Source organism: Penicillium lagena (genome assembly GCF_028827675.1).
Source record: "Penicillium lagena strain IBT 129212 chromosome Unknown utg000001l_segment0_segment0, whole genome shotgun sequence".
Lineage (NCBI taxonomy): Eukaryota > Fungi > Ascomycota > Eurotiomycetes > Eurotiales > Aspergillaceae > Penicillium > Penicillium lagena.
In genome coordinates, this window is record NW_026623222.1 from 1,250,310 (window position 1) to 1,277,502 (window position 27,193).

At 47.4% G+C, this 27,193-nt stretch overlaps 12 protein-coding genes across 12 annotated transcripts; 7 read left to right on the top strand and 5 right to left on the bottom strand.

Annotated features, from left to right (window-relative positions):
- Positions 1 to 238: 238 nt before the first annotated feature.
- Positions 239 to 1,759, top strand: tif1 (putative eukaryotic translation initiation factor 4; the record flags this gene model as incomplete). The annotated part of the gene is made up of 5 exons (XM_056972487.1): positions 239 to 278; positions 422 to 496; positions 567 to 635; positions 692 to 1,050; positions 1,106 to 1,759. The coding sequence occupies 5 exons, from the start codon at positions 239 to 241 to the stop codon at positions 1,757 to 1,759; spliced, it is 1,197 nt and encodes a 398-aa protein (XP_056837604.1).
- A 643-nt stretch (positions 1,760 to 2,402) lies between these two features.
- Positions 2,403 to 3,261, bottom strand: N7510_000559 (fumarylacetoacetate hydrolase family protein; the record flags this gene model as incomplete). The annotated part of the gene is made up of 3 exons (XM_056972488.1): positions 2,403 to 2,830; positions 2,947 to 3,137; positions 3,206 to 3,261. 3 exons carry the CDS (start codon positions 3,259 to 3,261, stop codon positions 2,403 to 2,405), a joined length of 675 nt encoding a protein of 224 aa, XP_056837605.1.
- A 790-nt stretch (positions 3,262 to 4,051) lies between these two features.
- On the bottom strand, positions 4,052 to 5,695 carry N7510_000560 (NAD(P)/FAD-dependent oxidoreductase; the record flags this gene model as incomplete). The annotated part of the gene is made up of 2 exons (XM_056972489.1): positions 4,052 to 4,981; positions 5,033 to 5,695. The coding sequence occupies 2 exons, from the start codon at positions 5,693 to 5,695 to the stop codon at positions 4,052 to 4,054; spliced, it is 1,593 nt and encodes a 530-aa protein (XP_056837606.1).
- Positions 5,696 to 6,245: 550 nt separating this feature from the next.
- On the top strand, positions 6,246 to 7,201 carry N7510_000561 (uncharacterized protein; the record flags this gene model as incomplete). Its single annotated transcript, XM_056972490.1, has 2 exons — positions 6,246 to 6,519; positions 6,582 to 7,201. The coding sequence occupies 2 exons, from the start codon at positions 6,246 to 6,248 to the stop codon at positions 7,199 to 7,201; spliced, it is 894 nt and encodes a 297-aa protein (XP_056837607.1).
- Positions 7,202 to 8,821: 1,620 nt separating this feature from the next.
- N7510_000562 (uncharacterized protein) lies at positions 8,822 to 10,469 on the top strand (the record flags this gene model as incomplete). Its single annotated transcript, XM_056972491.1, has 6 exons — positions 8,822 to 8,848; positions 8,911 to 9,556; positions 9,612 to 9,747; positions 9,801 to 9,947; positions 10,015 to 10,342; positions 10,401 to 10,469. 6 exons carry the CDS (start codon positions 8,822 to 8,824, stop codon positions 10,467 to 10,469), a joined length of 1,353 nt encoding a protein of 450 aa, XP_056837608.1.
- Positions 10,470 to 10,781: 312 nt separating this feature from the next.
- N7510_000563 (M20 family metallopeptidase) lies at positions 10,782 to 12,228 on the top strand (the record flags this gene model as incomplete). Its single annotated transcript, XM_056972492.1, has 5 exons — positions 10,782 to 10,880; positions 10,940 to 11,040; positions 11,092 to 11,739; positions 11,803 to 11,939; positions 11,996 to 12,228. The coding sequence occupies 5 exons, from the start codon at positions 10,782 to 10,784 to the stop codon at positions 12,226 to 12,228; spliced, it is 1,218 nt and encodes a 405-aa protein (XP_056837609.1).
- Positions 12,229 to 12,318: 90 nt separating this feature from the next.
- Positions 12,319 to 14,092, bottom strand: N7510_000564 (major facilitator superfamily domain-containing protein; the record flags this gene model as incomplete). The annotated part of the gene is made up of 3 exons (XM_056972493.1): positions 12,319 to 13,129; positions 13,191 to 13,609; positions 13,799 to 14,092. The coding sequence occupies 3 exons, from the start codon at positions 14,090 to 14,092 to the stop codon at positions 12,319 to 12,321; spliced, it is 1,524 nt and encodes a 507-aa protein (XP_056837610.1).
- Positions 14,093 to 15,065: 973 nt separating this feature from the next.
- Positions 15,066 to 16,801, top strand: N7510_000565 (FMN-dependent alpha-hydroxy acid dehydrogenase; the record flags this gene model as incomplete). Its single annotated transcript, XM_056972494.1, has 5 exons — positions 15,066 to 15,198; positions 15,325 to 15,821; positions 15,872 to 16,305; positions 16,363 to 16,598; positions 16,656 to 16,801. The coding sequence occupies 5 exons, from the start codon at positions 15,066 to 15,068 to the stop codon at positions 16,799 to 16,801; spliced, it is 1,446 nt and encodes a 481-aa protein (XP_056837611.1).
- A 382-nt stretch (positions 16,802 to 17,183) lies between these two features.
- On the bottom strand, positions 17,184 to 18,534 carry N7510_000566 (4-hydroxyphenylpyruvate dioxygenase family protein; the record flags this gene model as incomplete). The annotated part of the gene is made up of 3 exons (XM_056972495.1): positions 17,184 to 17,571; positions 17,633 to 17,797; positions 17,873 to 18,534. The coding sequence occupies 3 exons, from the start codon at positions 18,532 to 18,534 to the stop codon at positions 17,184 to 17,186; spliced, it is 1,215 nt and encodes a 404-aa protein (XP_056837612.1).
- A 1,386-nt stretch (positions 18,535 to 19,920) lies between these two features.
- Positions 19,921 to 20,997, top strand: N7510_000567 (aminotransferase-like domain-containing protein; the record flags this gene model as incomplete). The annotated part of the gene is made up of 2 exons (XM_056972496.1): positions 19,921 to 20,667; positions 20,737 to 20,997. 2 exons carry the CDS (start codon positions 19,921 to 19,923, stop codon positions 20,995 to 20,997), a joined length of 1,008 nt encoding a protein of 335 aa, XP_056837613.1.
- Positions 20,998 to 21,912: 915 nt separating this feature from the next.
- Positions 21,913 to 23,127, bottom strand: N7510_000568 (uncharacterized protein; the record flags this gene model as incomplete). The annotated part of the gene is made up of 1 exon (XM_056972497.1): positions 21,913 to 23,127. One exon carries the CDS (start codon positions 23,125 to 23,127, stop codon positions 21,913 to 21,915), a length of 1,215 nt encoding a protein of 404 aa, XP_056837614.1.
- A 909-nt stretch (positions 23,128 to 24,036) lies between these two features.
- On the top strand, positions 24,037 to 27,167 carry N7510_000569 (uncharacterized protein; the record flags this gene model as incomplete). Its single annotated transcript, XM_056972498.1, has 10 exons — positions 24,037 to 24,445; positions 24,506 to 24,726; positions 24,778 to 24,958; positions 25,018 to 25,047; positions 25,106 to 25,190; positions 25,254 to 25,550; positions 25,610 to 25,744; positions 25,806 to 25,967; positions 26,024 to 26,081; positions 26,136 to 27,167. 10 exons carry the CDS (start codon positions 24,037 to 24,039, stop codon positions 27,165 to 27,167), a joined length of 2,610 nt encoding a protein of 869 aa, XP_056837615.1.
- Between the last annotated feature and the right edge of the window lie 26 nt (positions 27,168 to 27,193).

Sequence of the window (27,193 nt, forward strand, 5' to 3'; positions counted from 1 at the left end):
TCTTCTTCTTCCCTTCCCTACCCACCCATACCATTTGGACTTTCTATTCTCACTTCTACTCTCCCACTTTCTAGTATCCCAGTTTGGCTCTTGGATTTCAAGAGCTGCGGTACTAGATCAAGTCTTTTATAACAGAAAGACTTCCCACAGCGCTCGTTCGCTAAAACTTCTTCCCTCTCCCCCACCACACGGATCACAGCGACACACGCCTGTGACCGCCCACCTTCCAACCGCAAATATGGCTTCCAACGACAAGGGCCTCGAGGAACTTCCCGAGGGTATGTACGATCTTTTTCTCCTCGTGCCTGGTTTTCCATATTCTATCGAGACGGCGATCGTGATCGCGCTCGGTGGCGATGGCGTTTCCTGCACGATGGCCGACGAGAACCCACACGCTGACCATTGCCTTCCACAACAACAGGAATGATCGAGTCCAACTACGATGAGATCACCGACTCTTTCGACGCCATGGACCTGAAGCCCGAGCTGCTTCGCGGTAGGTGATCCTGACAAAACGCCCCCTCTGGTGGGGTACATTGAGAAAATTTCCTGACCGATAAAACCAGGTGTCTACGCCTACGGTTTCGAGCGCCCCTCGGCCATTCAGCAGCGTGCCATCATGCCCATCATCAAGGGTGAGTTTTTTGGTCCATCAACATGCCCGAATGACGGCCTAACAAATCTATCTCAGGCAGCGATGTGATCGCCCAGGCCCAGTCCGGTACCGGAAAGACCGCCACTTTCTCCATCTCCGCTCTCCAGAAGATCGACCCCAACCTGAAGTCCTGCCAGGCTCTGATCCTCGCTCCCACCCGTGAGCTGGCCCAGCAGATCCAGAAGGTCGTGGTGGCCATTGGTGACTTCATGAGCCTCGAGTGCCACGCCTGTATCGGTGGTACCAACGTTCGTGAGGACATGACCGCTCTCCGCGAGGGCCCTCAGGTCGTCGTCGGTACCCCCGGCCGTGTTCAGGACATGATCCAGCGCCGTGTTCTGCGCACCGACCACATGAAGCTGTTCGTCCTTGACGAGGCTGACGAGATGCTGTCGGTAAGTTTGTTTCTGTCTTCTTTTAAGAAGAACACCGCACTGACAATGAATCCAGCGTGGTTTCACCGAGCAAATCTACGACATCTTCCAGCTTCTTCCCCAGTCCACCCAGGTTACTCTGCTGTCGGCCACCATGCCCCAGGACGTCCTGGAGGTGACCACCAAGTTCATGCGTGACCCCGTCCGTATCCTGGTCAAGAAGCAGGAACTCACCCTTGAGGGTATCAAGCAGTTCTACATCGCCGTCGAGAAGGAGGACTGGAAGCTGGATACTCTGTCCGATCTCTACGAGACCGTCACCATCACCCAGGCTGTCATCTTCTGCAACACCCGCCGGAAGGTCGACTGGCTGACCGACAAGCTGACTGCCCGTGACTTCACCGTCTCGGCCATGCACGGTGACATGGAGCAGGGCCAGCGTGACGTGATCATGAAGGAGTTCCGCTCCGGTTCCTCCCGTGTGCTGATTGCCACTGACCTGCTGGCCCGTGGTATTGATGTGCAGCAGGTTTCACTGGTCATCAACTACGATCTGCCCGCCAACCGTGAGAACTACATCCACCGCATCGGTCGTGGTGGTCGTTTCGGTCGCAAGGGTGTCGCCATCAACTTCGTCACCGCTGATGATGTGCGCATGCTCCGTGAGATCGAGCAGTTCTACAGCACCCAGGTCGAGGAGATGCCCATGAACGTTGCTGACCTCATCTAAACACCCTCAACCCCTCCTGTTACGTCTGATGCGGATTATGATGGCAGAACCTGCGTCAAAAGTGGTTTTCTGTGTCTCCAATACAACTCCGCGCGCAACGGCCTGGTGAAACCGGTCTGAGTTTCGGGTCCTTGCCACGGACATGGTTTCCTATGTTTCCTTGCACCCCCGGAGATGCGACATGTTATGTGCCTTTTCTTGCTCCCACGGTTGTTTTTTTCCTCTTTCTCGCATTTCTTCCGTGTTCTACTTCCCCGTCTCTGTATTTAGCTCGCTCCGGTTGGTTAAGAATGCCGCTGCTCTCGTACTTAATCAATAGATCGGGCCAAAATGTGACTTGTTCCCTCGGGGTTTCTTCTCGTATGCTGCCTTTCGTGTACATCTCCTGCCTTGTATCCCTCGTCCTATTCTCTATTTTAGTCTATAGAACAATGGGTTTGTCCAAAACCCACAAGAACCCACTGAGGCATTATCGTATATGGATGTCCTACTGACTGGTGTCATAGGTATTTACTGCTGCCCTCGCTGGATTTATTTATACGGCCTCTCTTCTTACACTGTGTCTCAAGTTTAGCTCGTAGAATACACGTATGTATTTGATCCGATGATATGTGCAAGATATAGAAATCAACAATAACGGTCTCTAGGTCTCCTTGAACTCATAGCGACCCTCTCGATCCACAACCTCAACCTCAATGCGCCCTTCCTCAATCTCCTTGCCATCAACTTCAATCGACGCCTTCATCACATCTCCGGCCCTGACCTCGCCCACTCCCTTAGGCGTCCCGGTTAGGACAATGTCACCCTTCTCCAGGGTCATGACACGCGAGATCTGCGCCAGCTGCTGCGGGATGCGGTAGAGCATCAGACTGGTCGAGTCCGCCTGGCGCTCGGTGGTGCCGACACTGAGGCGCAGGAACGCGTCGTGCGGGTTGGGGATGCGCGACTTGGCGATCTCCTGCGATATGGGAAGGAAGGTGTCAAACCCCTTGGCGATCGACCAGGGGAGACCCTTCTTCTTTGCTTCCTCTTGCACGTTGCGCGCGGTCATGTCGATGGCAAGGATGTAACCTGTGTAAACACACATGTCTTGTCAGTCGGAATCCAAATAGACGGGTTACTTGCCCACTGTGGTGGATGGAGACTGAAGAGAAGAGGACACCTACTCTGAATCGCGTCCAGAGCACCTTGCTCGTCCTCCGGGTCCAGGTCCCGCACTGTTTTGCCCATCACCAGTCCCAGTTCCACCTCATAGTGCAGGTTCGTGCCCTTGGGCCGCAGGACGGGGCCGCCACCCGGAAGGAGTATCGAGGAGGCGGGCTTGAGGAAGAAGAAGGGCTGCTTGGGTTTGGTGTTGTTCAGCTCGGTGATGTGGTCCCTTTAATGGTGATTCCGTGAGTCAGTCTTCTTTTGAGTCTGCGGGAAAATCTTCCGGGCACAACATACGCATAGTTGCGGCCGATGCACATAATCTTGCGGCAATTGGCTCGGATGGACGCCATAGCGAGGGTGGGTTATGCTGTGCGACTTGGGGAGAAAGGTGAGAGAGTAACAATGAGATAGGAATGCTGAGAGGTTGAACTCGGCCGGCCTCCGACTTGCGGAGGCGGATGCCCGCGCCGACCGCTTGTATCTTTAACCGCACTCCGATATAGTTAATATCACATTTCTTTAATTGTGATGCATAGCACTGTTGTCAAGAAGTGCTCAAGGATCTAAGTTTTTTTTTAGCTATTCATAGATACTGCCAAAAGTACCAAGAACACGACTGTATGCCCTCGGACGAGCTGGCCGGGCAGTCGGATGGATCCGATGTAGACCTCGGGCATCCATTGTTAGGTCCGGTTAACTACCTACACTGCATAGTTAGACCAATATAACTTGGTAATAATGGCATTTATGTTCAGTACCACAGTATTAGCCTATGGGTGTCTGTGCTAACTCTTTTCCAAGTATTAGACTCGAGTAACTATCGCAGCTGCAGCAAAGCAGCAAGAATGCCACCCATGAGCAACATGGGTCTTGCGGTATTCACCACACCAGGTCCTGAGGCAGTAGTACTCGTAGCCTCGGACTTGATATTAGCAACCTTACCGCTAGAAGACGCATCAGTGCCCGTAGAAGCTGACGTGATGAGGGCCGTGCCTGATTGAGTACCTGCCACAGTAACGGTTGCAGACGTGATAGTGCCATATGCTGTAATGGCTGGAACGTCAAAGGTGTTGTCTCGCGTCCATTGATTCAAAGTGGTTGTATCGTCACAACACTGAAGTCAATGATCAAGTCAGAATCTTAGAGAAGCATTGCGAGGTCAGACACGCTTGAACGGTCCACCCTTCGCTTGGTGCAGACAAGCTCTGGAGGCAGCCACTCGCTAATTTTCCCACCCGGTACCCCTGGGGCCTCTTCGAAGACTTCGTCCTCACCTCCAACTAACATCAATCCGACCGCGATGCCAGATAGCCATGCTAGGACCATTCCCTCTCCCTGAAACCCTGCTGAGATCCATTCCGCGGGCTGCTTTCCTTCTTTTGCTGAGCGTGGTGCTATGCGCTGGGTGAATTCTGGGTCTAGAATGCCAACATAAGGCAGGAGGTCTGGCGTGAATCCCATACAACCAGTCCAGGCCATTTTTATCCTAGTACCGTTATCAGGACCCCAGTTGTGTGCTCCGAAGATCGTGGGCAAGAGACCATGAAGATAGGCGCTGATGGAGTAGCTGCTTTTATCATCTCTCCAAATCCCGAATTCATCCATTCCCTTTTCTGGTGATTGAACCACGCCACCACCTGCCATGAGTGCACCGCCCGTCCCCGGGCGTTGGGTGATATAGTCGAAGCCGCGTTTGTGGATGAAGCTCCATGACCTGGAACCGTCAAGCTTTGGAAACAAAGTCCCAGGTTCTTGCGCTGTCATATGTCCTCGGACAGGGAAGATCTTGCCCTTCAATCCCGGCAAAAGGTTCGCTGCAAATGCGTCTGTCGCATGGACGACATGGGTTGCAGTAATTTGTCCCCGGGGTGTATGAATAGTAAATGGTCGCCTAGGATCATCTGAATTCACTTGTATTTCAGTTGCAGGAGTGTTGGTCTCAATAGAAAAAGTAGAGCTGTATGCTGAGAGAAGGGATTCATAGAGGGCTGTCACAAAGCGATATGGCCACAGCGCTCCAGCCTTGTAGGTTATGATGCCATAGCAGTGTTGAGGGTCGATCCCAAGTTCCTATGGTGATTTAGTAAGATAGCAAAAAGAGAAAAGACACATGAGTCTCACTTCGCATGCTCCGATGCCCTCATGAACCACGATATCCTCCGCCATGTCAGGAACATCCTGTCTCAACTCTTGCACCATTCTCTTAGCATCGTTCCACATCTTTTCATCGGTAAAAGTATCCACTGTCTGAACTTCTCTGGCCTCACTAATTTTCAGTTTTTCGGTCTTCTGTACCAGATCAAGTATGACGGCCAGATGTCGTCTCTGAAATGTGAGTAATTTCTTTGCATTCGTCACCCCAAATCTCGTCCTCAGTCCAGCGTATTCCAGATATGGTGAACACTTGATATGGCCTCCATTTCTTCCGGTCGCGCCGCTGCAAAGATTCCGCGCTTCTAAAACCACAACTTTCGGAGGAGAGACGGAGTTTGCACTTTTGTGCGACTGCTTGAAGAGTGCATATGCCACACTGGCGCCTGAGATACCGGACCCGATGATGACAATATCCGCTGTCGCTGGCAGATTCGGAGATTGGATATCAACTAAGTTCGGAAACGGCGGGTGTTCTTGCCAAAAGGATTTGGATGGATTTGGCACAGGAAGTATTGAAGTCGAGACCCGAGAAAGCAGCGCGTCAAAAGATTGTTTAGTTTGGCTGATTTCAGAGATCACGGCGCTCAGATCGACATAAACATGTTTTATGCTGGAGAAAACACCTCCCATAGTGCCGCGGACCCAGTGCCTGGCACGACTGAAGGTTGCAGCAGGGAAGCAGCGGTTGCAGGATCAACAGTTCAGACGATGGAAGGTAATAGTCAACGCGTCGAGGTATCCACGCACGGGGCCCGCGGGACCCGCCGATGTCATCGAGCGACATCCGTTATGAACAATTCTTACAGTATGTCCACCTGCATTCTTTGATTTTTTTCTCGAACCCTAATACTAAGGTCTACCAAACGTTATCGAGAATAGCTACGGAAGAGCAATAAATATTTCTGTCTTTATTTATACAGTATTTTACCGAATTAATTACATGCCTCTTGTCTTATACCCTTGTGGGCGATAGTATCCATCGGTGGCGACTAAGCAGCTTATTCAGGATATTGTCAGCACCCACGTAGAGGACTCGGTTTCCGATAGAACAAACTATATGAAGACTCAGTCTTGCATATTTGGCAGTTTTCTCCAGCCTGCCTCCTTTTGCTCTATGTAAAATCATTATACAGTGTTTTATTTTCTTGGAATATTCCTCTAATACCACAACCAATCCAGAATGCCGGCCCCGTTCGCCGAAGACCAGAATGGCTCCTGCGGCATGAATATACACGCTAATATTGAGCGTCTGGACCTTAAGCCGACAATCCAGCCTTTCGCTGGCCGTATTGGTGGCCACCAGGGCCTAGTGCTAGACCCTAACGATGCAAGCAACGCCGAGCTGCTGAAGCGCATGCCAGATGCGGCGCCTTTGATAAGCTTGCGGCAGGTGTTTGATCTGAAAGCATTTCTTGATATCGACCTCTGGAAATTTAGTGCTACTGAGTGTGTAGGTAAGCAGAGGCAGTGACTCTAAACCTATCTATACGAAGCGCACTGACAACTGCGCGTCAAGGCACAATGATGCTAGACTTTATGACTTCGTGGATCGCAGCGCACCCGCGACCATCACCCACAATGACCTCATCTACAACGACTACCGCAGCCGGCGTTTACGCAACGGCTGCCTTCTTGGGGCCTTTAGTAGGTGGCATTAGCAACTTCCTTTTCCTCACCCTCTTTATCTTCACGTTCGCCTCCGTCAGTGGGGCTCATCTCAACCCTACTATTACCCTGGCCACCTTCACCGCACAACTAATCTCGTTCCCACGCATGGTCCTATATATTGCTGGCCAGATTCTCGGCGGCACCCTAGCTGGCCTTATGCTCCACACAGCGTACGGGTCGCGAAACTTCGTTGTAGGCGGTTGCGCTGTGGATACTGCGCTCGTGTCGGCGCAGCAGGCCCTCGTCCTAGAGTTTATTTGCTGCCTGACGCTCATATTTCTGGCTTTTGGGATTGGTCTAGATCCTAGACAGCTCCAGGTCTATGGAGCTTCGCTATCTCCTTGGTTGGTTGGGCTTGCTTTAGGCGTTGTAAGTTGGGCTTCGGCATTTACGAGACCAGGGTATGGCGGTGCCTGTAAGTTTACTCTTCTCATTTCTTTTCTTTTTAATCAGGAGGAGCGCCTGTAGTTTTTGCTTCCATGAACTAATCTTGCCCTCGCCATTGCCGTGGCGAAGGGACGATAGCGTTGAACCCTTCGAGATGCTTCGGCGTCTATGTTGGCTCGCAATTTCCTGGATACCATTGGGTCCACTGGGTAAGTTTTTGAGAGCAGTTGCTGATTACTATGCGTGGCTTATATGTTCTCTAATGGGACTCCGGCGTATACAGGTCGGTCCTATCGCCGCTAGCATAGCCCACAGCATTATGTACCATTTCGTACCTCCGTGGAAAACCGCACGCTAGCAGAGAATAATTTCGACTTACTCGCTGTAGTCATTGAGTTAGTGAGCTCGATTAACTATCTGTGTTCTTCCATTCTAAAGGATGACGATTCGCAAGGTGGAGGGAGGGGGAGGGGGGCATTGAGGTGTCGGTTCTGCGCCAAGACATTCTTCTCCGCGGTCGCATCTATCGAGACTCAACGTCATCCGAAACAACCATCTTTCGCCGCTGTGCAAAATGCAAGTCGCAGAAATTCTGTCTGATATCACATCATTACGAGTTTGTGTACGTCTTTACTGGCTTGCTTCTAATATCCCTGTCCCTTCCTTTTCTTACAGGCCCAGATTCTCGCCTTCACTACCCTATCGCCTGCTGACCTCTGATGCGTTGCCTGTATACCAAGAAAGCTAATACTCCCCAGGGCAACAAGGAGGCGCTCACCCTGGTGAATGTGCACACAATCATACCTAGTACTGAAACTGCTGGAGCCGGAAAGTCCGGGACAGAGAGTTCTTCACAAGGAGATGGACAACTCTCAAAAAAGGAGAAAGATCTCCTCCGTGTCAAAGAACTGGTTGAATTGCATTATGAAATGAAGGCCCGCCATGCTAATGGCGAAGTGGATGAAGACTTGAGGCGAGCGAGAGAGAATGTTCGTGAAGTGTGGGGAGACCTGGAGACTATGGTTTGATATCCAATTCTAGTATTAGACTTGTGCTAGTATCTAGATCTTCATGAGCATGTGGTACGTTATTTTTTCCGGATAATAATAATAGAAATTGATATTATGATGTCTGAACGTGCCTGCGAAGATCGAACAACTCTCATATTTCCAGCATGGAATTCAAAATCGTGTTCGTTCGTAAAAAAAAGGGAAATATTTGGTTCTAGTAAGGGAATGTGAAAAACCAGCTATTGTCGGAAGCTCAAACCATCGAGTACCTTGCATACTCCGAGGACAAAGTGCATTGCATTTATAGTCTGTGTGACTATGCATTACGCACGTTCATCATAATTTTACAAAAGTGTTCGGCTCAATTATTATCATATATGATGTAGGACCAGTAAAAAGAAATACAAGACCTATTTAAAACCATGAAAACAATGCGACTCGAAAGAAACTATGAAGCACCAATTCTGACCAAGTGGGAACCAAAAGCCCGACAGTTGCACACAAAATTCAATAGTCTACAGAAATCTCAATTAGCAAAGAGCACTATGTATATCTTGCAAGTTTAAATATAAGATGCACCATATTCTGAAGTTTACCTGGCCCTGATTTTGCATCCACGAAAGATATACCCCTGGACTGACTTGAGCAGACCCCAAGAATGGCTCCCAGGGTCCATATCAAAACACAGCAAATGCGGGCAGAATCATGCACCCTGAATGTTAGTTCAAGCTGTTTTGATATTGAAACTTTTATGGCAGTTCTTAATATCGCCTGTCATAGATCTTGGTTGCTGGTGCAGGGCTGGCCGGGTTGGGCGCGGCCATAAGCTGTCTTCTCGCTGGCCATAATGTACACGTTCTGGAAGCAGCCTCCGAAATTCGAGAGGTAGGAGCTGGGATTCAAGTTCTTCCCAACAGCTCACGAGTGCTGCAACACTGGGGGCTAGAAGAGAAACTTTCACTACACTGGGTGAATCCCCGGTGGTGCCACTTTAATGGGTGGAGAGGGAATCGCATATCTTCTATGGATTTTGACGAGTCACAGAGCCACTACCCAGGAACTTGGTATCGCTGCTTTCATCGACCGAAATTGCAGAAGACCTTGATCCACCGACTTGAAGAGCTTGGCGGCAAAATAACCTGTAATTCCAAGGTTGTGGACGTGCTTATTAGTCCGGACGGAGCGACGACCACTGTTCGCACTGAGGATGGCAGTCAGTGGACGGGTGACTTTCTAATAGGGGCCGATGGTGTATTTGGTAACCTGACAGAACGCTTCCTGGGACGTCCAGACCCACCAGTGAAGACAGGGGATTTGGCATATCGACTCTTGCTTTCTGTTCCAGATATGATGAAAGATCCCGAATTGCGTCCACTCATAACTGATCCTCAAATCAACTATTGGCTCGGCCCTGACAAACATATTGGTTAGTTTTATGGAAATGGTAAGCGAATTTTTTATTGGCTGACTATCACTTTTAGTTAATTATGTTCTTAACAAAGAACTCTTCAATATGGTTCTTCTGGTTCCCGATGATATTCCTGAAGACTCCTTAGCAACAACCGTACAAGGAAATGTTGAAGAGATGCGCTCCATGTTCAAGGAATGGGATCCTCGGTGAGGAACGTAATCATTTGAGCAGAACTGCCATTGATACTGACTCTTTATAGCATTGAAAAGCTGTTAAACCTTTGCACATCAGTCCACAAATGGAGATTGTGCATCAGATTCGGTGATTACAAATGGTCACATCCATCAGGGTCATGGGTGATGCTTGGAGATGCGGTCCACGCAACCTTGCCCTATCTAGCAGCAGGGTGAGCAAAGCATCTTCACATCCAAGACTATTTTACTATATCATGTTGCTAATGTGCTGTATTTTAGAGCGGGGATGGCATTTGAGGATGGGGCAGTTCTTGGAGAATGTCTTTCCCGTCTCCCAAACGATCCCAAAACCAGTAAATCATCCAAGGGGTTTCTGGACGCCAAGTGTCATGCTCTTGAGGTTTTTCAGAAATGTCGAAAGGACCGAACCCACATGGTTATCAAAAGATCACATAAACAGAGATATTTGGAGCATATGCCGGACGGCCCTGAACAAGAGGAGCGTGATAGGGAAATGCAGATGGTTCCCACGCCTCCAGGCGAGGCGATGGTTTGGCGCGACCCTGGGACTGCTCCCGAGTTGTTGAGGTATGATCATATCGCCGATGTGAGTATTTTCTCTATCCGCCAGATCCTCCTTCATGAGCTAAAAGCCTGACGAATAGGTGGATAAACACTGGGGCATTCGCTCTCAGGCCATGGAAAATGGGGCTTTAATGGAAGCTCGTCTTTGACCAAATTCGGAGAATCTATCTATAAGTAGGAATATAAGTATAAATGCTCTACGGACTAAACAGTATTCTTCATATCTCTCTGTGGATTGATTGAGTGGCCGAGTTTAGAGCCGAGGCAGCGAACAATCTCATTTGCTCATAATTTTGCCGTGGAGCAGAATCTGTCTGTCGCTTATTTGACCTAGTCGTCGGTCATTTATCCATGGTAGCAGCTAGACTGCGGGGTCCGGGTGCCGGCTTCTAAGTTGTGTATTTAATGGCCGAGTCGCCGGTGTGCACCAAAGACCTGCGACAAGGACAACAGCCAGCTCGATGACTGAAATGGAAAACCAGAAGCATCAAGAGGTTGTGGAAGCTGTACAGGCAGCCCTGCGGAGACACGATGTGCAGCTCAATGATATTAATAAGAAGGTAGGCTCGACTCCCAAAAAGAGGGATGATTTCTCACCACGCATACATTTTAACTTCAGATCTTTGATGACCCAGAGCTCGCATATGAAGAATTCCATGCACATGACAACATCTGTACTCTTTTTACCTCGCTTTCGGCAGATGGCTATAGAGTTCGCCCGTAAAGTTACGACATCGATACTGCCTTTGAAATTGAGTATTCTCAAGGCAGTGGCGGTCGCACTGTGGTTTTTTGTGCCGAATATGATGCTCTTCCTAACATGGGCCACGCCTGCGGTCACAATCTCATTGCTACAAGCTCCATTGCTGCTTTTATCGCGACATGCGAAGCCATGAGAAGCTGTTTCCCAGATAGCACAGATTATACACTTCGCCTCCTTGGAACACCTGCTGAAGAAGGAGGTGGCGGGAAAGTCAAGCTTCTCAATGCTGGTGCCTATAAATCTGTTGATGCCGCCTTAATGGTCCACCCAATGCCAACTTCTAAGGAGCTTCCCTTTGACGGTGTTGCAGCCATTCCTCCTGGCGATTTTCTGGCGACCCGAGGATTCCGGATTACATTTACTGGCAAGCCTTCCCATGCGGCCATGGCCCCTTGGGAAGGCATCAATGCATTGGATGCTGCTGTTAGCGCCTACGTCAATCTCTCGGTTCTTCGGCAGCAACTCCTACCCACTCAGCGGCTGCATGGCATCATTACTCATGGCGGAGATAGGGCCAATGTAATTCCGCCGAGAGCTGTTATGGAATATTATATTCGCTCCCTGGATGCCGAAAGCCTGCAAACCCTTTTTGAGAGGGTCAAAGCATGTTTTGAAGCAGCTGCCACTTCTACGGGTTGCAAAGTGGAATATGAAGAGTAGGTGGTGACGATGCGAAACGGATATTTCATATTTCTAACTGACACTTGCTTTTTATACAGTTTGCACAACTATCTCGATGTGAAATCAAACATGCCTATCTGCGAAAAGTATGCGGATGCTATGAAGAAGGTTGGTCGGAATGTCTGGGTCGGAGGCGGGAATACACTTTTGTCCACTGGGGCTTCGACAGATATGGGTATGTGTTCTATCCATTAACCATTATAACGAGCAAAGCTTCTAAACTCGCGACAGGAAATGTATCTTACGCTATCCCATCCTTCCATGGAGTTTTCTCAGTCCCCGGAACAGCACCGAACCATACCCCTGAGTTTACAGCGTCTGCTGGGAATCCTGAGGCATACCAGAGATGTATAGACTGCGGGGCTGGAATGGCTGTTGTGGCCTGTCAGATCTTGGCTGACGATCAATTTGCCGCGTCTATTAAGGATGATTTCAAGCAGAATGTTCCCCAACCATCAAGCTGACCAATTCCATGTGTTTTGGGATCACTGAATAGGAGTCTCTGCCAGTCTGTTCTTCTTATCTGTGCTATTAAAAAAAGCCAGTCAAGAATTCTAGTGTCGAGATTCAACTGCTCTTCCAACATATCCAATTTTTCGCAATCCAATAAGACTAACCACCAAGCTCGTAATATTCATCGCAAACAAAAAATAAAATGCTGCCCGATATCCGCTCATTAAAGCCATTCGATACCGTTCTTCGGCATGCTTGATATCATGTGCTTCTAATCCATGCTCTGTGACAGCATTTGCAATCATCGCAGTCAAAGCCATCCCGACTGCTTTTCCAATCTGGGAGATGGTATTGAATACTCCTGCAGCCAAGCCTTGTGTTTCAGCAGGAAAGACACCGGCAATAATCATATTTGAAATGGTGAAGAAAGAGTCCGCCGCAATGCAGTTGAGAAAAATGGCAGGAAAGGAACATTTCCAATATGACCAAGCTGGGTCGCTCAACGCCATCATTATTGGCGAGAAGCTTGAGATAATTACCGTAGTGCTGATAATAATGTCCGCCCGAACCCGATGCAAGATAAGCCCAGTAATAAGGCTACTGAGTGTACCGGAGATCGGGATTGGTAGGAACTGCCAAGAGGTTGCAAGCACTGACAATCCTTGCACTCGTTGAAATACAAAGTTGATGACTTGCTCGGTAGCATTGAATGAGCCCCAGATCAGGAATACATTCATGCAGACAGCAGTAAATGCTGTGTTCCTCCAGAGTGAATTTCGGATTACTGTCGGCCTATCAAGAATTTCTTGGCGGCGTTGCCAGACAACAAATCCAACGAGAAGACTGCCAGAAAGAATCAAGGGACCCAAAACATCTGGATCACGAATTTTCTGTACATCGTCTGTAATGACACTTGTATCTGTTAGCCTTTTGTAGTGTTGCCCACTTGCTAAAGTTCCAAATGGCCACTCACGCTAATGCGTACAACAAAAAAGCCATTGAAGCACTGGCAGCAAAGGTTCCAACCCAGTCAATGCCAACTACCAATTGCTCCCATGCAATCTTTTCTAGGTCCTTGGCTTGAAGTGGAAGTTGCCAGAGAGATAGCAAGAAACCGAGGGCACTGGCAATGGCAGCGGAGTAGAAGCCCCATCGCCATCCAATAGTATCTGCAAAAACTCCCCCAACAATGACGCCGGTACCGAAGCCTATGGGTTGTCCTCCACCCATAAAAGCAAAAGCCATATTTCGAAGCTTCCCAGCTGGGAAATTTTCGACATTGATGCTCATAGCGGATGGCAAGCATAGTGAGATAGCGACACCGGACATAATACGAAAGGCAATAAGTTGGGTGCCGGTTTGAGACAGACCACACGCAACAGTAAAGATACACTGCAAGAAACATCCTAGCAGAAATATCTTTCTGCTCCCCACTGCATCTGAGATGGACCCTGCCAACAAGAGGGTGCAGCCAGTGGACAGTGACTGCATGGAAACTGGCCTGATCAGAAAGAAAATTAGTATTCCATGCATCTCATCTTTTTAGTTATTACTCTTGTTTGAAACTAACCATAATTCTACCCCAGGCTCCAACTTCAACTCTGATGCGATCTGTGGAATATCGACTGTGATGAGCCCACCCAAGAAGCTTCCGATAAAAGTCATGCAGGCAACGCAGAAAATAATAAGCGCGGCGTTTTTGGGCACAGTCTGCTGCTCATCGTTTTCGTTGTCACTCAGGCCCTCGGGTACGATAGGGGGGTCATTTCCTAGCAGCGGTTGGTGTTCACCAGGTACTGTATAGTGGAGATCATTGTTGGCTTCTGGACTTAATGCGTTGAAGTCCTGCTCCAAGTAGAATCTTCCTTTTGACATCGTGTAGCTGCTTGTTTTAAGATGTTCTTACGGGTATATTCTGTTGCGTCGGTCATCTTGAATCGCAAGAGCGGCCAGGCATGAAATTTGTAGAAGAGGCACGGAGCGGTAAGCAAGGAAAAGATGGAGGTAAAATAAGCAAAATGAACCTTGGATTGTGCTCGTGACCGGTACGGCAAATTGAATGACTCTTCTTCCGTCTGCCAATTTCTTCGCCTAGTATACTTCATATTGGTTTTGCGCTGTAGTAGGTGTGACGAACACAGGGAATTTATTAGATCGGACTGAAATCTAGCCTCTGCTCATTGAGTAGTGAATATTGAAAAGACATAAATGCCGAGTAGGATACTACAGAGTAATTTACGATATATTTCAACCAACTAGTTCGACGGCCTATAGCACAGACCGATCTTGCATCTGATGGACTGCATAGTGCTGCACGGGGTTGTTAATTATGCATTGCTATCACATCAAAGCAATTGTCCCTTCCGAGAAAACAAATTATGTAACACATAAAATGATTATTGATTCATATTTTCCTAGATTACATCAAGACTGACGTGATCTATAATATAATTTTCGCCAATAGTTTCTTTTCGATCTAGGACCTCAGTATAGCTCTGCCGAGTGACCCGGTTGCTGTGCGATGTAGGTCCTTCCACAACTATTGAGATATCTTTTACAAAATGTTTGAAGGCGTTGTATTCTGATAAAAAAGTCCGGTTTAGATTGATTCAAATATTAACAAGCAATCGCTCCAGTAACACTACCTCGGTTGCGGGGACTTTCCCGTGCATTTTAAGTTTGAATGAATTTTTACGCCCACTGCCTGGGGCCCTTCGGTCGTTTGACAAAAGTGTGAAGAAAAGGGACCAATAAATAGTTAATAATCCAAGGTCCTATCTACTTTCTAACTACTCCTTCATTTCACCCCAGTACGCCCCTTGCCTCTTTGTCCACGACTCATCTGGTCATGTCTGACCTGAAGCTCATCTCGACAAAAGAAGTCTCAAAGCATTGCACATTAGGCCACTGCTGGCTTGTTGTGGAGAACAATGTCTGGGATTTCAGCGAGTTCGCGAGTATTCACCCAGGCGGGGAAGCTGGTGAGTCGCTATTCTCTACTCTTTGCAACGAGGATCATCGAAAGCAGGCGGTCGCTCCGCATGGACTTCCATCGTGCTTCTAACTCTTGTATTTTATTTACCAATCAGCTATTCTCCAATACGCAGGCCACGATGCAACGAAATCCTACTTGGATGTGCATAACACTGGCCTTGTTGAGAAAACTCTCTCTCCCTCGAAGCTCATTGGTCGACTCGATATTAACACAGTCGATGTTGAATGGAACGATCGCCTAAATCCAGACAGCCTTCTACCTTCTTCAAACACTAAAACAACCCCAAGGCCCCCTCTATCTTCTATTATCAATACGCATGACTTTGAACAAGTCGCTAAGGACACATTTTCCAAAAAGGCGTGGGCTTTTTATTCATCGGCAGCCACAGATCTCGTTTCACTGGAGGCAAACAAATCTTTTTGGAACCGTGTTTGGTTTCGACCACGGCTCCTACGCAATGTCAAGAATGTGGACACGCGGTGTGAAATGCAAGGCATGGGATCATCTTTGCCTATTATGGTCGCGCCAGCTGCAATGGCAAAGTTGGCCTATGAGGAAGGAGAGAAGGGAATAGCTAAAGCTGTTGCGAAGAATGGCATTATTCAATGTGTAGGTGGACTAAAATATCATTTTTAACCTATGCTGACCCACATAAATAGATAGCAACGACTGCATCATACCCAGTAGAAGATATCGTGGCTTCTGTTCCGGCCAATACAAACTTCATATTTCAGCTTTATGTCCACAAAGATAGGGGTTTAACGGAGACTCTTCTTCAGCGGGTCTGGGCGGCAGGAATACGAACGATCATGGTGACAATCGACTCCCCATCAGCTGGCAAGCGAGAAGCAGACGAAAGAATCAAAACAGAACAGGCCATCTCAATGCCCATGACAGGCACCGTATCAAGAAATGACAAGATAGGAGGTGGACTCACACGCACAACGGGTGGCTTCATCGACAACTCCCTCGACTGGAGTGATCTCGCATGGTTTAAGCGTATCTGGAAGGGAAGATTAATGATCAAGGGCATTCAGTGTGTGGAAGATGCAAAGCTTGCCGCGCAATATGGCGTCCATGGAATTGTTCTCAGGTGAGTTCTATGCAATTAGCGCTTCTGCCTCAATAGAATGCTGATTATGAATCTTAGCAATCATGGGGGACGAAACTTGGACACCTCCCCTCCGGCTTTGCTGACTCTTTTGGAACTACGGCATTATAATTCCAACATTTTCACGCAAACTGAAGTTTATATTGATGGTGGGATTACTCGAGGAACCGATATTTTGAAAGCATTATGCCTGGGAGCTAGCGGCGTGCTCATCGGACGCCCGTTCTTGTACGCTCTCAGCTATGGTGAGGAGGGGGTGTCCCATCTAATTGATTGTGAGTTAAGGAATTTCAAGGATGATATATATGGCTCGTTGCTGATCTTAGATCTAGTGCTCCAAGCCGAACTGGAGAGTGCGATGAGATTGGTTGGAATTACACACACATCGCAGGCGCACCCGGGTTTGGTCAACACTAGAGACCTTGATTACTTGGTGTCAACACCTTTTCCTGGATCCAGACTTCTTTCCAAACTCTAGGCCGATTTGCGAGAAATGAAGTTCCTCGGAAACTGTTATGAAGTGGCCGAGGCATCAGAAGGTTCACTTTGGAACAACAATGATGCGGTTGTAAGGCGTTAACGCGATGTTAGAGTATATGAGCAAATATAGTAGTTCAAACAACCTCAATGTTGGTACAAATACGCACAATGAATTTTAACATTCCATTTTTGATACGCGAATGTACTCAGCATAATATCAACACACCGCATTACCGCAGTGGCCTGCATCTGACTAGGTATTGTAGTTTATCAATAAGCATCTATCAATTTTCTTTTCATTTTCTTTTTCCTTTTAAAAAGAAGCGCCTCAGCCCGAGATTTCGTTTTAAGGTTGAGCTCAATACAGTCTTCTTGTTTCATCATATCAGGTTGCCTCTTAGCTCTTGCTCTCTTTCGAACGCCTCAAAAAGGCTCTTGAAGTTACCAGCCCCGAAACCATCGAAATTTTCTCGTTGAATGATTTCAATAAAAACCGTGGGACGGTCGAGTACATGTTTAGCAAAGATCTGGAGAAGGTAGCCACCCTCATCAAAGTCAATGAGAATATTGTACTTCTGTAGCAAGTTGATGTCCTGGGCAATCGTCACGCCTTTGGCCGCGAGTTTCTCTTGCATCGCTGTATAATAGCTTGGTGGAACTGATAGAAAGCTGACGCCGCGGCTGCTGAGACTTTTTACAGCTGAGATGATGTCGTGGGTGCGGAAAGCAATGTGCTGGCATCCGGCGCCGTTATAGTAGTCGACAAACCTAAATAAGGCAGGTACTCAATAACCAGCGACCTAATAGTCAAAAACAGGTGTGGACGTACTCCTCAATTTGTGACTTCTTTAGTCCTGCTGCGGGTTCATTGAGCGGCATCTTGACCACATTATCGGGAGAGGCAACAACTATGGATCGCATAGCGGAGTAATCAGAGCACATGTCCTTGTCATCCACACTCCAATAACGATGGAAGTTGAGAGCATTCTCATAGCTGTAATGAGATATGGTAAACATTGCGATCATGAAGAGCGAGCATTCAGATGAACTGAAAATTAAAGCGACATACTACTGCACAATCTGATCGAGTCTATTCCACGGCTGGTTGCCGACACAATGATCAATTTCAATGTAGGCGGTCTTCGGCAGTATAGCATTAATAGGATCATGCTCGGTAACTTTCTTGTAGCCTGGTAAAAACGATCCCTGGTATTCGCTTCGATTGATAAAAGTGTGCGTGGTGTCACCGAAGGTGGTGATAGTGGCACTTGTAATCTTGCCATTCTTTATTTCGGCAACTTCGGTAGGTTGATGGACAGATGTAGCTCCATTGGCAACGGCGTGTTCCCAAATTCCGCGTACATCATCAACTTCGAATGCGATATCCTTGACACCATCACCATGCTTGGTCAAATGGTCGTGAATTTCCTTGACCAGCTGCCTGTCCTCTTCACAGGACGGTTTGTCGCATGACTGATGCGGTCCGATTAAAGGCGCCGTGAAAGACAGACAAGCACCACCATTCTTCACGACATATGATGACAGAAGAGGAGAGCCAGTTTCAGGGCCACGGTAGGCAACAACCTCAAAGCCAAAGCGAGTTACATAGTAGGTTGCCGCTTGGCGAGCATTCCCAACGTACCAGCCAAGATGATGAAATCCGGCGTAGCTGGGATGAGTTTTCCTCACGACACCGACGGGTACTTCCGGATCAACAAGAGGCAGTGGCATTTTTATGAAAAGAAGGATGTTTAATGGAGAATTTCAACGGATAAGAAACTTTCTGCGATTCGAACTCTAATTGTTCAACGATCATCACAACATAAGAACACAAGTGCTCTTTAAATACAACATCTCCGGTTCCTCGAATCATGTTTATAATGGTGAAACAAAATGAATCAGATTTTCTGTGCAATTTTGGATATGCAGGTAACTCGCTAATCTGCTTGAATATTCCCCACCCTGCATATGAGGACTAGTCTACAATTGCAGTGATATATTTGCAGGTTGCATAATGCTCCACATCATGAGAATAAATCGTCTGATATCCCAATTAATTATAGTACTATTGATATATGTTATTTGTCTCTTGAATTGTTGGATGGGGAAGTTACGTTCAAAACTCTATGGTGCTGCGTTGCACTTTGTTTAGTAATCGCGGTGCCTGACCTGCAGCGTGAGGTCATTCTCAATAGTTAATGGTAGAGTACATAATGTAGCACGATATCAAATAGCTAAGTAATCAAACTCCTGATGTCCAAGCTCCACCAACCGGCTTTAAATCGGAACAAGGTCTAATACCTACTTCTATGCTATGATTTACTCCCCAGTCACTCTTTGAAAATGTCACCATGTCCTGCGATCAAGGAAAATCCCCAGGGACATGGACGAAGAAGAGAGAATGAGCATGCTGGAGAGCTTGCTATTGCAAAGGACTGGAAATGTATGTGTCCTCATCTGAAATAAGGGTATACTAATAGACTGGGATTCACTCTTGTCAAACTTTCATCAGATATCTTCAGTCCTGAATGTTCTTCTCGAGCTGTGAGAGACCCGCCATGATTTTGATGTTGCTTCATTCAGACGATACTAAGCCTTGATCATAATTCATAGCACTCGGTAATGCAACGAATGCATCAAATTATGGAACAGCCCGGTGAATATTTTCTTTCGATCGCTACTATCAGTAGCTCGTAATTATCGCACCTCTGATATTCGACAGGAATTCGTGCCCTCGGACCTGGAGCACCGTCCCCAGAATATTTTCCCTTTAATGAAATGAACTTGAAGGTACCTAAATTGAGAGTACAAGAAGCGTACGACCAAAAAAGGTCAACTAGTGCAACCACACTTCACACTGGAAAGTATGACAGGAGAGAGAATTTAAGCACCTACGATCTTGCAACTGCACTGCAATATGGACAAGGGACTGGCTCCGCTCAGCTGCTGGAGTTTATCAATGAGCATGTTCAGGCAAGTTAATTTAATTTTTGATCATTGATTATGCTTTGTCTGACAACTAGATGTATACAATAGCTTCTCCACAACCCTCCATATCAAAATTGGAAATGCATATTAACTGCTGGAAATACCTCTGCTTTGGATATTGCCTTGCGCATGTTCGGAAAAGCAGGAGAGTATATCCTCACAGAAGAATACACCTTTGCTGCATTTCTGGAAACCGCTATTCCACTAGGGTATCGATTTTGTGGCATAAAAATGGACCAGCACGGCATTCTTCAAGAAGATCTCGATCATGTTCTATCCAACTGGGATGAGGCCGCTAGAGGAGCAAAGAAGCCTACTCTACTATACACAATTCCTACTGGTCAAAACCCCTCAGGGGCCACAGCTCCTATTCAAAGGCGTCGAGAGATCTATGAGGTAGCTCGGTGTCACAACCTCTATATCCTCGAGGATGACCCTTATTACTACATCCAGCTTCCCCCATATGTAGACGGTGAGGACATCGAGCCAGTTCCCGATCCCAAAACTGTGGAAGAATTTCGGGATTCCCTCATTCCAACGTATCTGAGCTTGGACACAGACGGCCGTGTTTTCCGAATGGATTCGTTTTCCAAAATCATTGCCCCTGGTGTCCGCATGGGGTGGGTGGTCGCCTCGGACCAGGTTGTGGAAAGAATGACAAGAGCTCATGAGGTCTCCGTCCAGAATCCGAGTGGCTTCTCTCAGATTGCAGTATTCAAATTACTCCACGATAGCTGGGGACAACTAGGTTTGGCAAAGTGGCTGACATATCTCCGACATGAATACACCAAACGTCGCAACGTCATGTACGGAGCCTGCGCAAAGTACTTGCCCGATGACTTGGTCGGATGGGAGCCACCCAGAGCTGGGTTTTTTGTGAGTTGAAAAAGCATTAGTTCGGATATGATTGTTTGTATTGCATCATGATGCTGACCTTAATTTCAGGGTTGGGTTTCCATCAACTGGAGGGAACATCCTGATGCAACTCATCTTTCGCCAAAAGAAATCGAAAAGCAGATATGGGATGCCGCAATCGACAACAAGACATTGATAACGCCGGGAAGCTGGTTTCTACCAGATCAAGGCAGACATGGTATGAATAAGGTTTTCTTCCGAATGACTTTCGCAGCCTGCTCGCCGGAAACAATGACCGAAGGCATCCGAAATCTAGGCGTTGCAATTAGGAAAGTCTTTGGCAAAGAATGATAATCATTTTTCTTAAATGGTTAAAGAGATATTTCGGGTCAAGTTATATTATGGATAATATCAGTGATGTCGCGCTTTGAATGTACTTTATACTGTTGGGGGCCTCGATTCCAGCCATCGTCATCCATGGTACTGTTCCGCTTGTGCGCAAAAATGACACATTGGGCTATTTAAGACACTAGTGTAAACATCACATCATAGCTGCCAGGAGAGTGGGTCCAGAATTGGTGCTCTCTTCCATCTGTTCTCTTATACTCTTATTTCTTCTCCTCGCCAATATGCCTTTTCAGCCTTTCCATTGTTCCTGCCAGGATATAACTGTTGACCAGTTCGGGACACTTCGATGCCGAGCGAAGAAAGATGACGGTAGTTTCAGAGACGCTCAAATGGATTTAAATGAAATCATTGGAAATATTGACGGTATATGCCTTACGCCAACTGTCTTTTTATCATGGTGCTAATCTAGCACAGGCTACCTTAGCTGGGCGGGTCGATTCTTCGGGCGAAGTGCGGAAGATATCCGATTCGTGTTAGAAAGCGGCCCAAAAGATTATGCGATGCTTCGCGCGAAAGTTATTACAGACGGTGGGGATAAAGTTGAGTCGGAGTTAAACTTGGGAGAGGAGATTGGGAATCATAATGGGCAGCTGTATCGCCGAAACTGGACATTCTAGGTCGCAGTCAAGTAATTTTTTGCCCGACAGACTGCCTCCGTGTACCTACGGCCTCTGTCTCCTATCCAAGCCAGAATATATTCTCAGGATCATGGTATCTTTCTTAAACTTCACGAAGTCAAAAATTTCTGTTTACATCCAGCAAACTGTACTACAAAGCAAATTGAATTTCATTTTATTTTTCTCACTTGAACAGAACAGTTAGTAAAAGTCCAGAACGGCGTCCATACTTCAAAATTCCTTATTGAAGCAATAAGCTCAGCACCATTGATACAATTACCACAAAATCAACCTTAGAATGAAATTTCCCATCTCCATTTTCAGTCGGAGTGGGTGTTGTTGCAGCTTGAGTGACACTGGCAGGAATTTTTGGATTGGTCAGCTCACCATTTGCGTTGAACGGCTTTGGGCTGAAAGACATATTCCATTCATTCACGGATGAAAACCACATTTTGGTATTGGAGTCAACGTAAATGTAAGTCGCTTGGAAAAAGGGTATTCCCAGGACCACGGGAGATGACGAGCTGGTATTCCCAATGTCTTCATTCGCCGAGCAACGGCTTGATGAGGCAGTCAATTCGGCAAAGATGGGAATGACAAATGAAGTATATTGCCACATCTTGCTGTTGGTGTTGAACTCCAGGGTGAGGTTCTTCCCACATAGTTCTTTACTAGGTAGAACCACAGAGGGGCTGGAAAAGTTAAGGACGGCAGGCACGGTGTATTGGATATTGTCTGCCGTTGAGTCACTGTACGGATAGGTGTATCCTAGAGTAGACCCTGAGTCGCCTTCGTCGCTGTTATATTGCCAGGATCGAACAGTGACTGAGTCAACTGGTAGATACCCTGTGGCCAGGAATGTGCTCTGGGTATCGTTGGCTTCGGGAATCGACACCCATCCGGTTTGTCCATAAATCCGATTCGCGTCATAATTCCCACCAAATGAAAGTGATCCATTCCACTCCCCCGCAAATCCTATATTAAGACCAAAAGGCACTGTTGACAATTCTTTTGTCGAATCTGAGAAACCGAGCACAGAATTCTGGCCTAGAACCAGCTGTGAATCTTTCGGGTCCGTGAGGTTCACTTCGAGAGACTCATTGTTGTCATTAATCGCTGGCGACTCTGCGTTTATTAAAACAGCAGAAGATCCGGATGAACTGCTAAGGACGCCAATTTGTGTGTCATTGCTGATGGCGAGAGCAATCAGTCTCGGGGACGAGTTGCTGTTTGTCGTGACATTGACACCCCATGCGGAGGAAATATCATTTCCGGGACCAGACAGAGGTATGATCCAGGAGTTCACGGAAGAGCTCTTGGTCACTGAAGAGAGATCCCGAATTGATGGGGGGAGGGAGGGCCTCAAAGAGAAATCATATCCTAAGCTCAACCCAGCCAAAAGACTCAGGGCCAAAGCAATTGCCCTGAGAGTCCTGGAAAACGAAGTTTGTGCCATCGTAAATGCAGTATGGTGTTGCTCGAGAGCACACGGTTGATTCAGTCTGCCGTCGACAAGTATCAATCTTTAGCTTATACTTCGATTTGGCTTCTGGCATTCATATCATTGAATCGGGTAAGACAGAATTTTCGGCCGGGGAAAAGTGACCAGAAGTTCGATATGGATGTCACAGTCAAGCGCCAAGCTCTTTCCGAAGATTTACTATTGAGCCAACGCAAGGGCGCCCAGGGGGCCAAAATGTAAAAACGTTTTGTTTGTCTCCAACGGAGCCGAGAGAACGTGGGTAATAGAAGTCTTGTGGAAGCTGAAAATAGCATTCGCATCCAAAGATAAAAAGGGCCACTGACTCACACATAAATGGATACCAGGGAAAAGAGTCTCGGAGCAAATAAGCAATAGCGATATGGGAACGTGCTATGTGCTGCCTATGCTTTGGGGGGGCCAAAAAGGGCAATTCAGGAACAAGTGCTAATGACGATCACGAATCCTCGATTTGAAACCACGCCCTGGATCCACTAAGCCACAGCACTCACCTACTACTAAACTAGAACTAGTAATCATCAACACTGCCTGCTTCTGAGGATCCTACCCTTCAATTCCCAAGCGAACTCCACGCGGTCAGAAATTAGTCGATTTGGCAAAGGTTCTGGGGCCATTTATCGCACGTGTGTCGAACTATACAGCTCGATGGGCATGAACGAGAAATCTCATGGCAATATGGCCAATTGAAGGATTCACGCGACACAAAGCAGCCGCTATGAATCTCTATATTAATCTCTTTTCAGCTGGGGCGTGTTAACTGTATAGAATCACGTAAGTATATAGAGCCTCCGCTAAAACGTACAGAGAAATGCTTACACAAACAATTTCGCCAGACTCATTTCATTTGCATACTTTGCGCCTAATATGCATTTGGTTCAATTTTCTGGTTTTCTTTTGTTCGCCCTAATTGGGCCTACCGGGGCACTTCCAGGAGGTGTGAAGAGCGAATCCCCAAACGCATCAACTCCATCGACAACCACTAAATCTGACTTATCTTCTCACAATAAACTGCCATCGGATATCAAACATATTAAAGTCTCAGTCCCGACAAAAACAAGCAAAATCTCATCTGGCTCCAGCGCCTCTTCAGCTGTTATCACATCAAGCAGCAGGGTTGGAAGTTTCCTGGGGCAAAAAAACGCTCAAATCGATGGTTCTTCAGGCGTCCTGTTTTCCGCATCTGGCGCATGGCTAACCGTTGCATGTGATGCTTCGGGTGTGACTGATGATCAGATCCCGGTCGCCACCAGATGGGCAGTCGCAGATGCGCAAGGTCTGTTATTAATTTTTTGGGTTTTTTTGTGTATGTATTGAGTAAACTGACAACCTTCAGACGCGTGGAACCAGGCAATGGCCGGCTTTGTGAAAGACCTTAATGACCCCAGTGTTGAATATCAACCGTTTGATGCGTGGCTGTGGAATGCGTTCCATTATAATGACTATCCCCAGTGCTGGAACTGGGATAGCGACAGCTGTGGGACAGTGTCGTGCAGTTCCAACGGCAAGAGACCAGCTGAGTTTCTGCTTCTGGACTCGATCTCAGCTCTGAATGGGGTATGGTTGTTCAACTGATCTATAGGTTTTCTGCTGACTCACTTGTCATAGCTAGTTCGATATACTCACTCCGCTATTATGGATAGTCAAGATTTCATCCAGAACAGCATGACAGACTTTGTCCACACTTTCACCAAACTTCCATCCCAGTTAAGCACTGAAATCCTGAAGATTATTATGGATTCTGTGACGTTCGGTGTTGGTATTGGCTCTGCATTTACATGGAACGTCTGTGAGTAATTTCCATTTAACTTTAGCTTAATTCTGGCATTTCTAATCTAGTCTATCTAGTTTTCAAGGAAGCGGAATGGTTCACTCTCAGTAAGCATACTACTTTCTTTCGGATATTCAAAATACTAAACAAACTTGCTTCTCATAGAGGACACTTATCGAGGGATGTGGAAAGATATTTTCAATGGTATGGTGGCATATGGGATGACTGCAGGGAAGGACAGTATGCCTTCGTAAGTTATTACCAGGACGGGTGTTTCTCCCTCCAGATTTACCGGCTTACTTCTACCTTACAGAGGAACTGAGTCAGATGAATGGGCTAAGCTTCAGAATGATCTGACTGATCTGGATACTATGTTTCTGAACGCATCCATGAGCAGTCTGTCAGGTTTCCTGTATGATACTCTACATGCCAAAACTAACGACACCCAGACCCAGCTAAGTAACATGGTAGCGGGAGGTAATTTGTACTCGCTGCTCTCAGTTGACGAGAGTCCTATGGCGTTGCAAACTGCTACGCTCCAGCTATTTTGGGGTCGGCTTATCACTGCGGCATGGCCCATGTCTCCGTCAAAAATGAACCCTTTCATCTTGTATGGCATACCCCAGTACCGACCCAAATCCTTGTTCAACTACTAACTATAAGCGCTAGGCGAGTCGATCGGAGTGATTATACATGCGGTGATCCCGTTACGACGCCTCCAGGTGATGAGTGGTACGACGGCTTCAACCTCGGCACGATGATGAGCTCTGATACGGCAGCAAAGACGCAAATCTGTGATTCTTCGTAAGTGGGTATCTACTTGGTGGAGGGTTTGATGTTTACACTGACATAAATTTTGAAACAGAGGCAACACTTGGTTTCTTCTGAACGCTGTCCAGAATAAGCAGTGTGGATCCAGCAATCTCGAAAATTGTGTAAGCACTAAGACATATTATCCTTTCCAAGAACTCGCTGGGGGAACCTCGGATGTCTTGGATGGCACCAGCTGGGGTGGTATCACCATCAAGTAAGATACCTGCTTTGAAAAGCATGCACCGCGGAATAAGGAGCTAACATGAGCAGGGATATTATCATGAGCAGCTACGGTGGATTTCTCGAAAATGGTGGCAAGAACGGCTATGTAAGGCTTCTGTGACACTAGACGAAAGCTTTTGATATCTGATTAGGACTCCAGTCGATGCCTGACGATAGCTCACTTCAGATAGATGACACCTGGTCCACTATTCAAGATGGCGGCTTACCTTTCATTGGTGGAATCCAAACTCCTGGATTCTTTAACTTCACGATCTGTCTCAACGCGACTGAGGCTCAAAATAATGCGGTGGAAGGGACGCTCCCGGTCTGTGCCACTGTCCCTAACTCCGATGGAGTCAGTCCGAACGTCAATAGCGATGGATGGACGCCGGGCTGGTGCGGTCTGCACTTCACCCAGTGGGAGCCCAACGAGGGAAATAATAACCCTCTGGACGAGTGGCAGCTTGAGATTACTCTCTTTGACGGGTCTCAAACATGGTTGACGACAGCAACGAAGCAGCCCGTGGAAGGCGGGCTTATCATTCCAAGCAAGCTCACATATAATTTGACCGCTACAATGGAAGACAGTGACGACTCGGACAGTCTTTGCTTCTGGTACTCTGATCAATACTGGTGCATTTCTGACTCGGCAGCCCATGACTGCCAGTATGACTCTTCTTTTGACGGTACTTACCGGACACGACAAGGCAACTGTGGTTTCACCTGCGATAACCCTTCTTCTGATCCTCCTGCATCCGCAACTACTAATTACCCTACGTCCCCTGTCACTGCTTTCTTTGGCACTGGCACGGCCTACACTCAAGCGCTCTCGTACTCGACCTACAACAGTGGTTGGTGCGGGTTGCACATTCGCCAATACCAGCGCGATGAGACTGATGACTATGAGAATCCTGGAAACAACTACGGTCTTGAGCTTACTTTGTTTGATGCCAAGCAGGATATGATCTCGTACACACCCAAAACAGACGCGGCTTCCGGGGATGCTGTGGTCATCCAAGGTCCATTGGCGTGGATTCTGGAGGTTATCTCGGGTGACTCGGATGACTCGGCAGTCAGCTTCAAGTATGGTGGAGAGAGTTGGGATAGCAGTGGTAGTCAGTGCAGCGTTGGCAGCACTAACAACGGGTGGCAGGATGGGTTGCGTGACATTGACTGCGGTTTCCCTTGCTGATTACGGGCGGCTGGTGGCTTGATGAT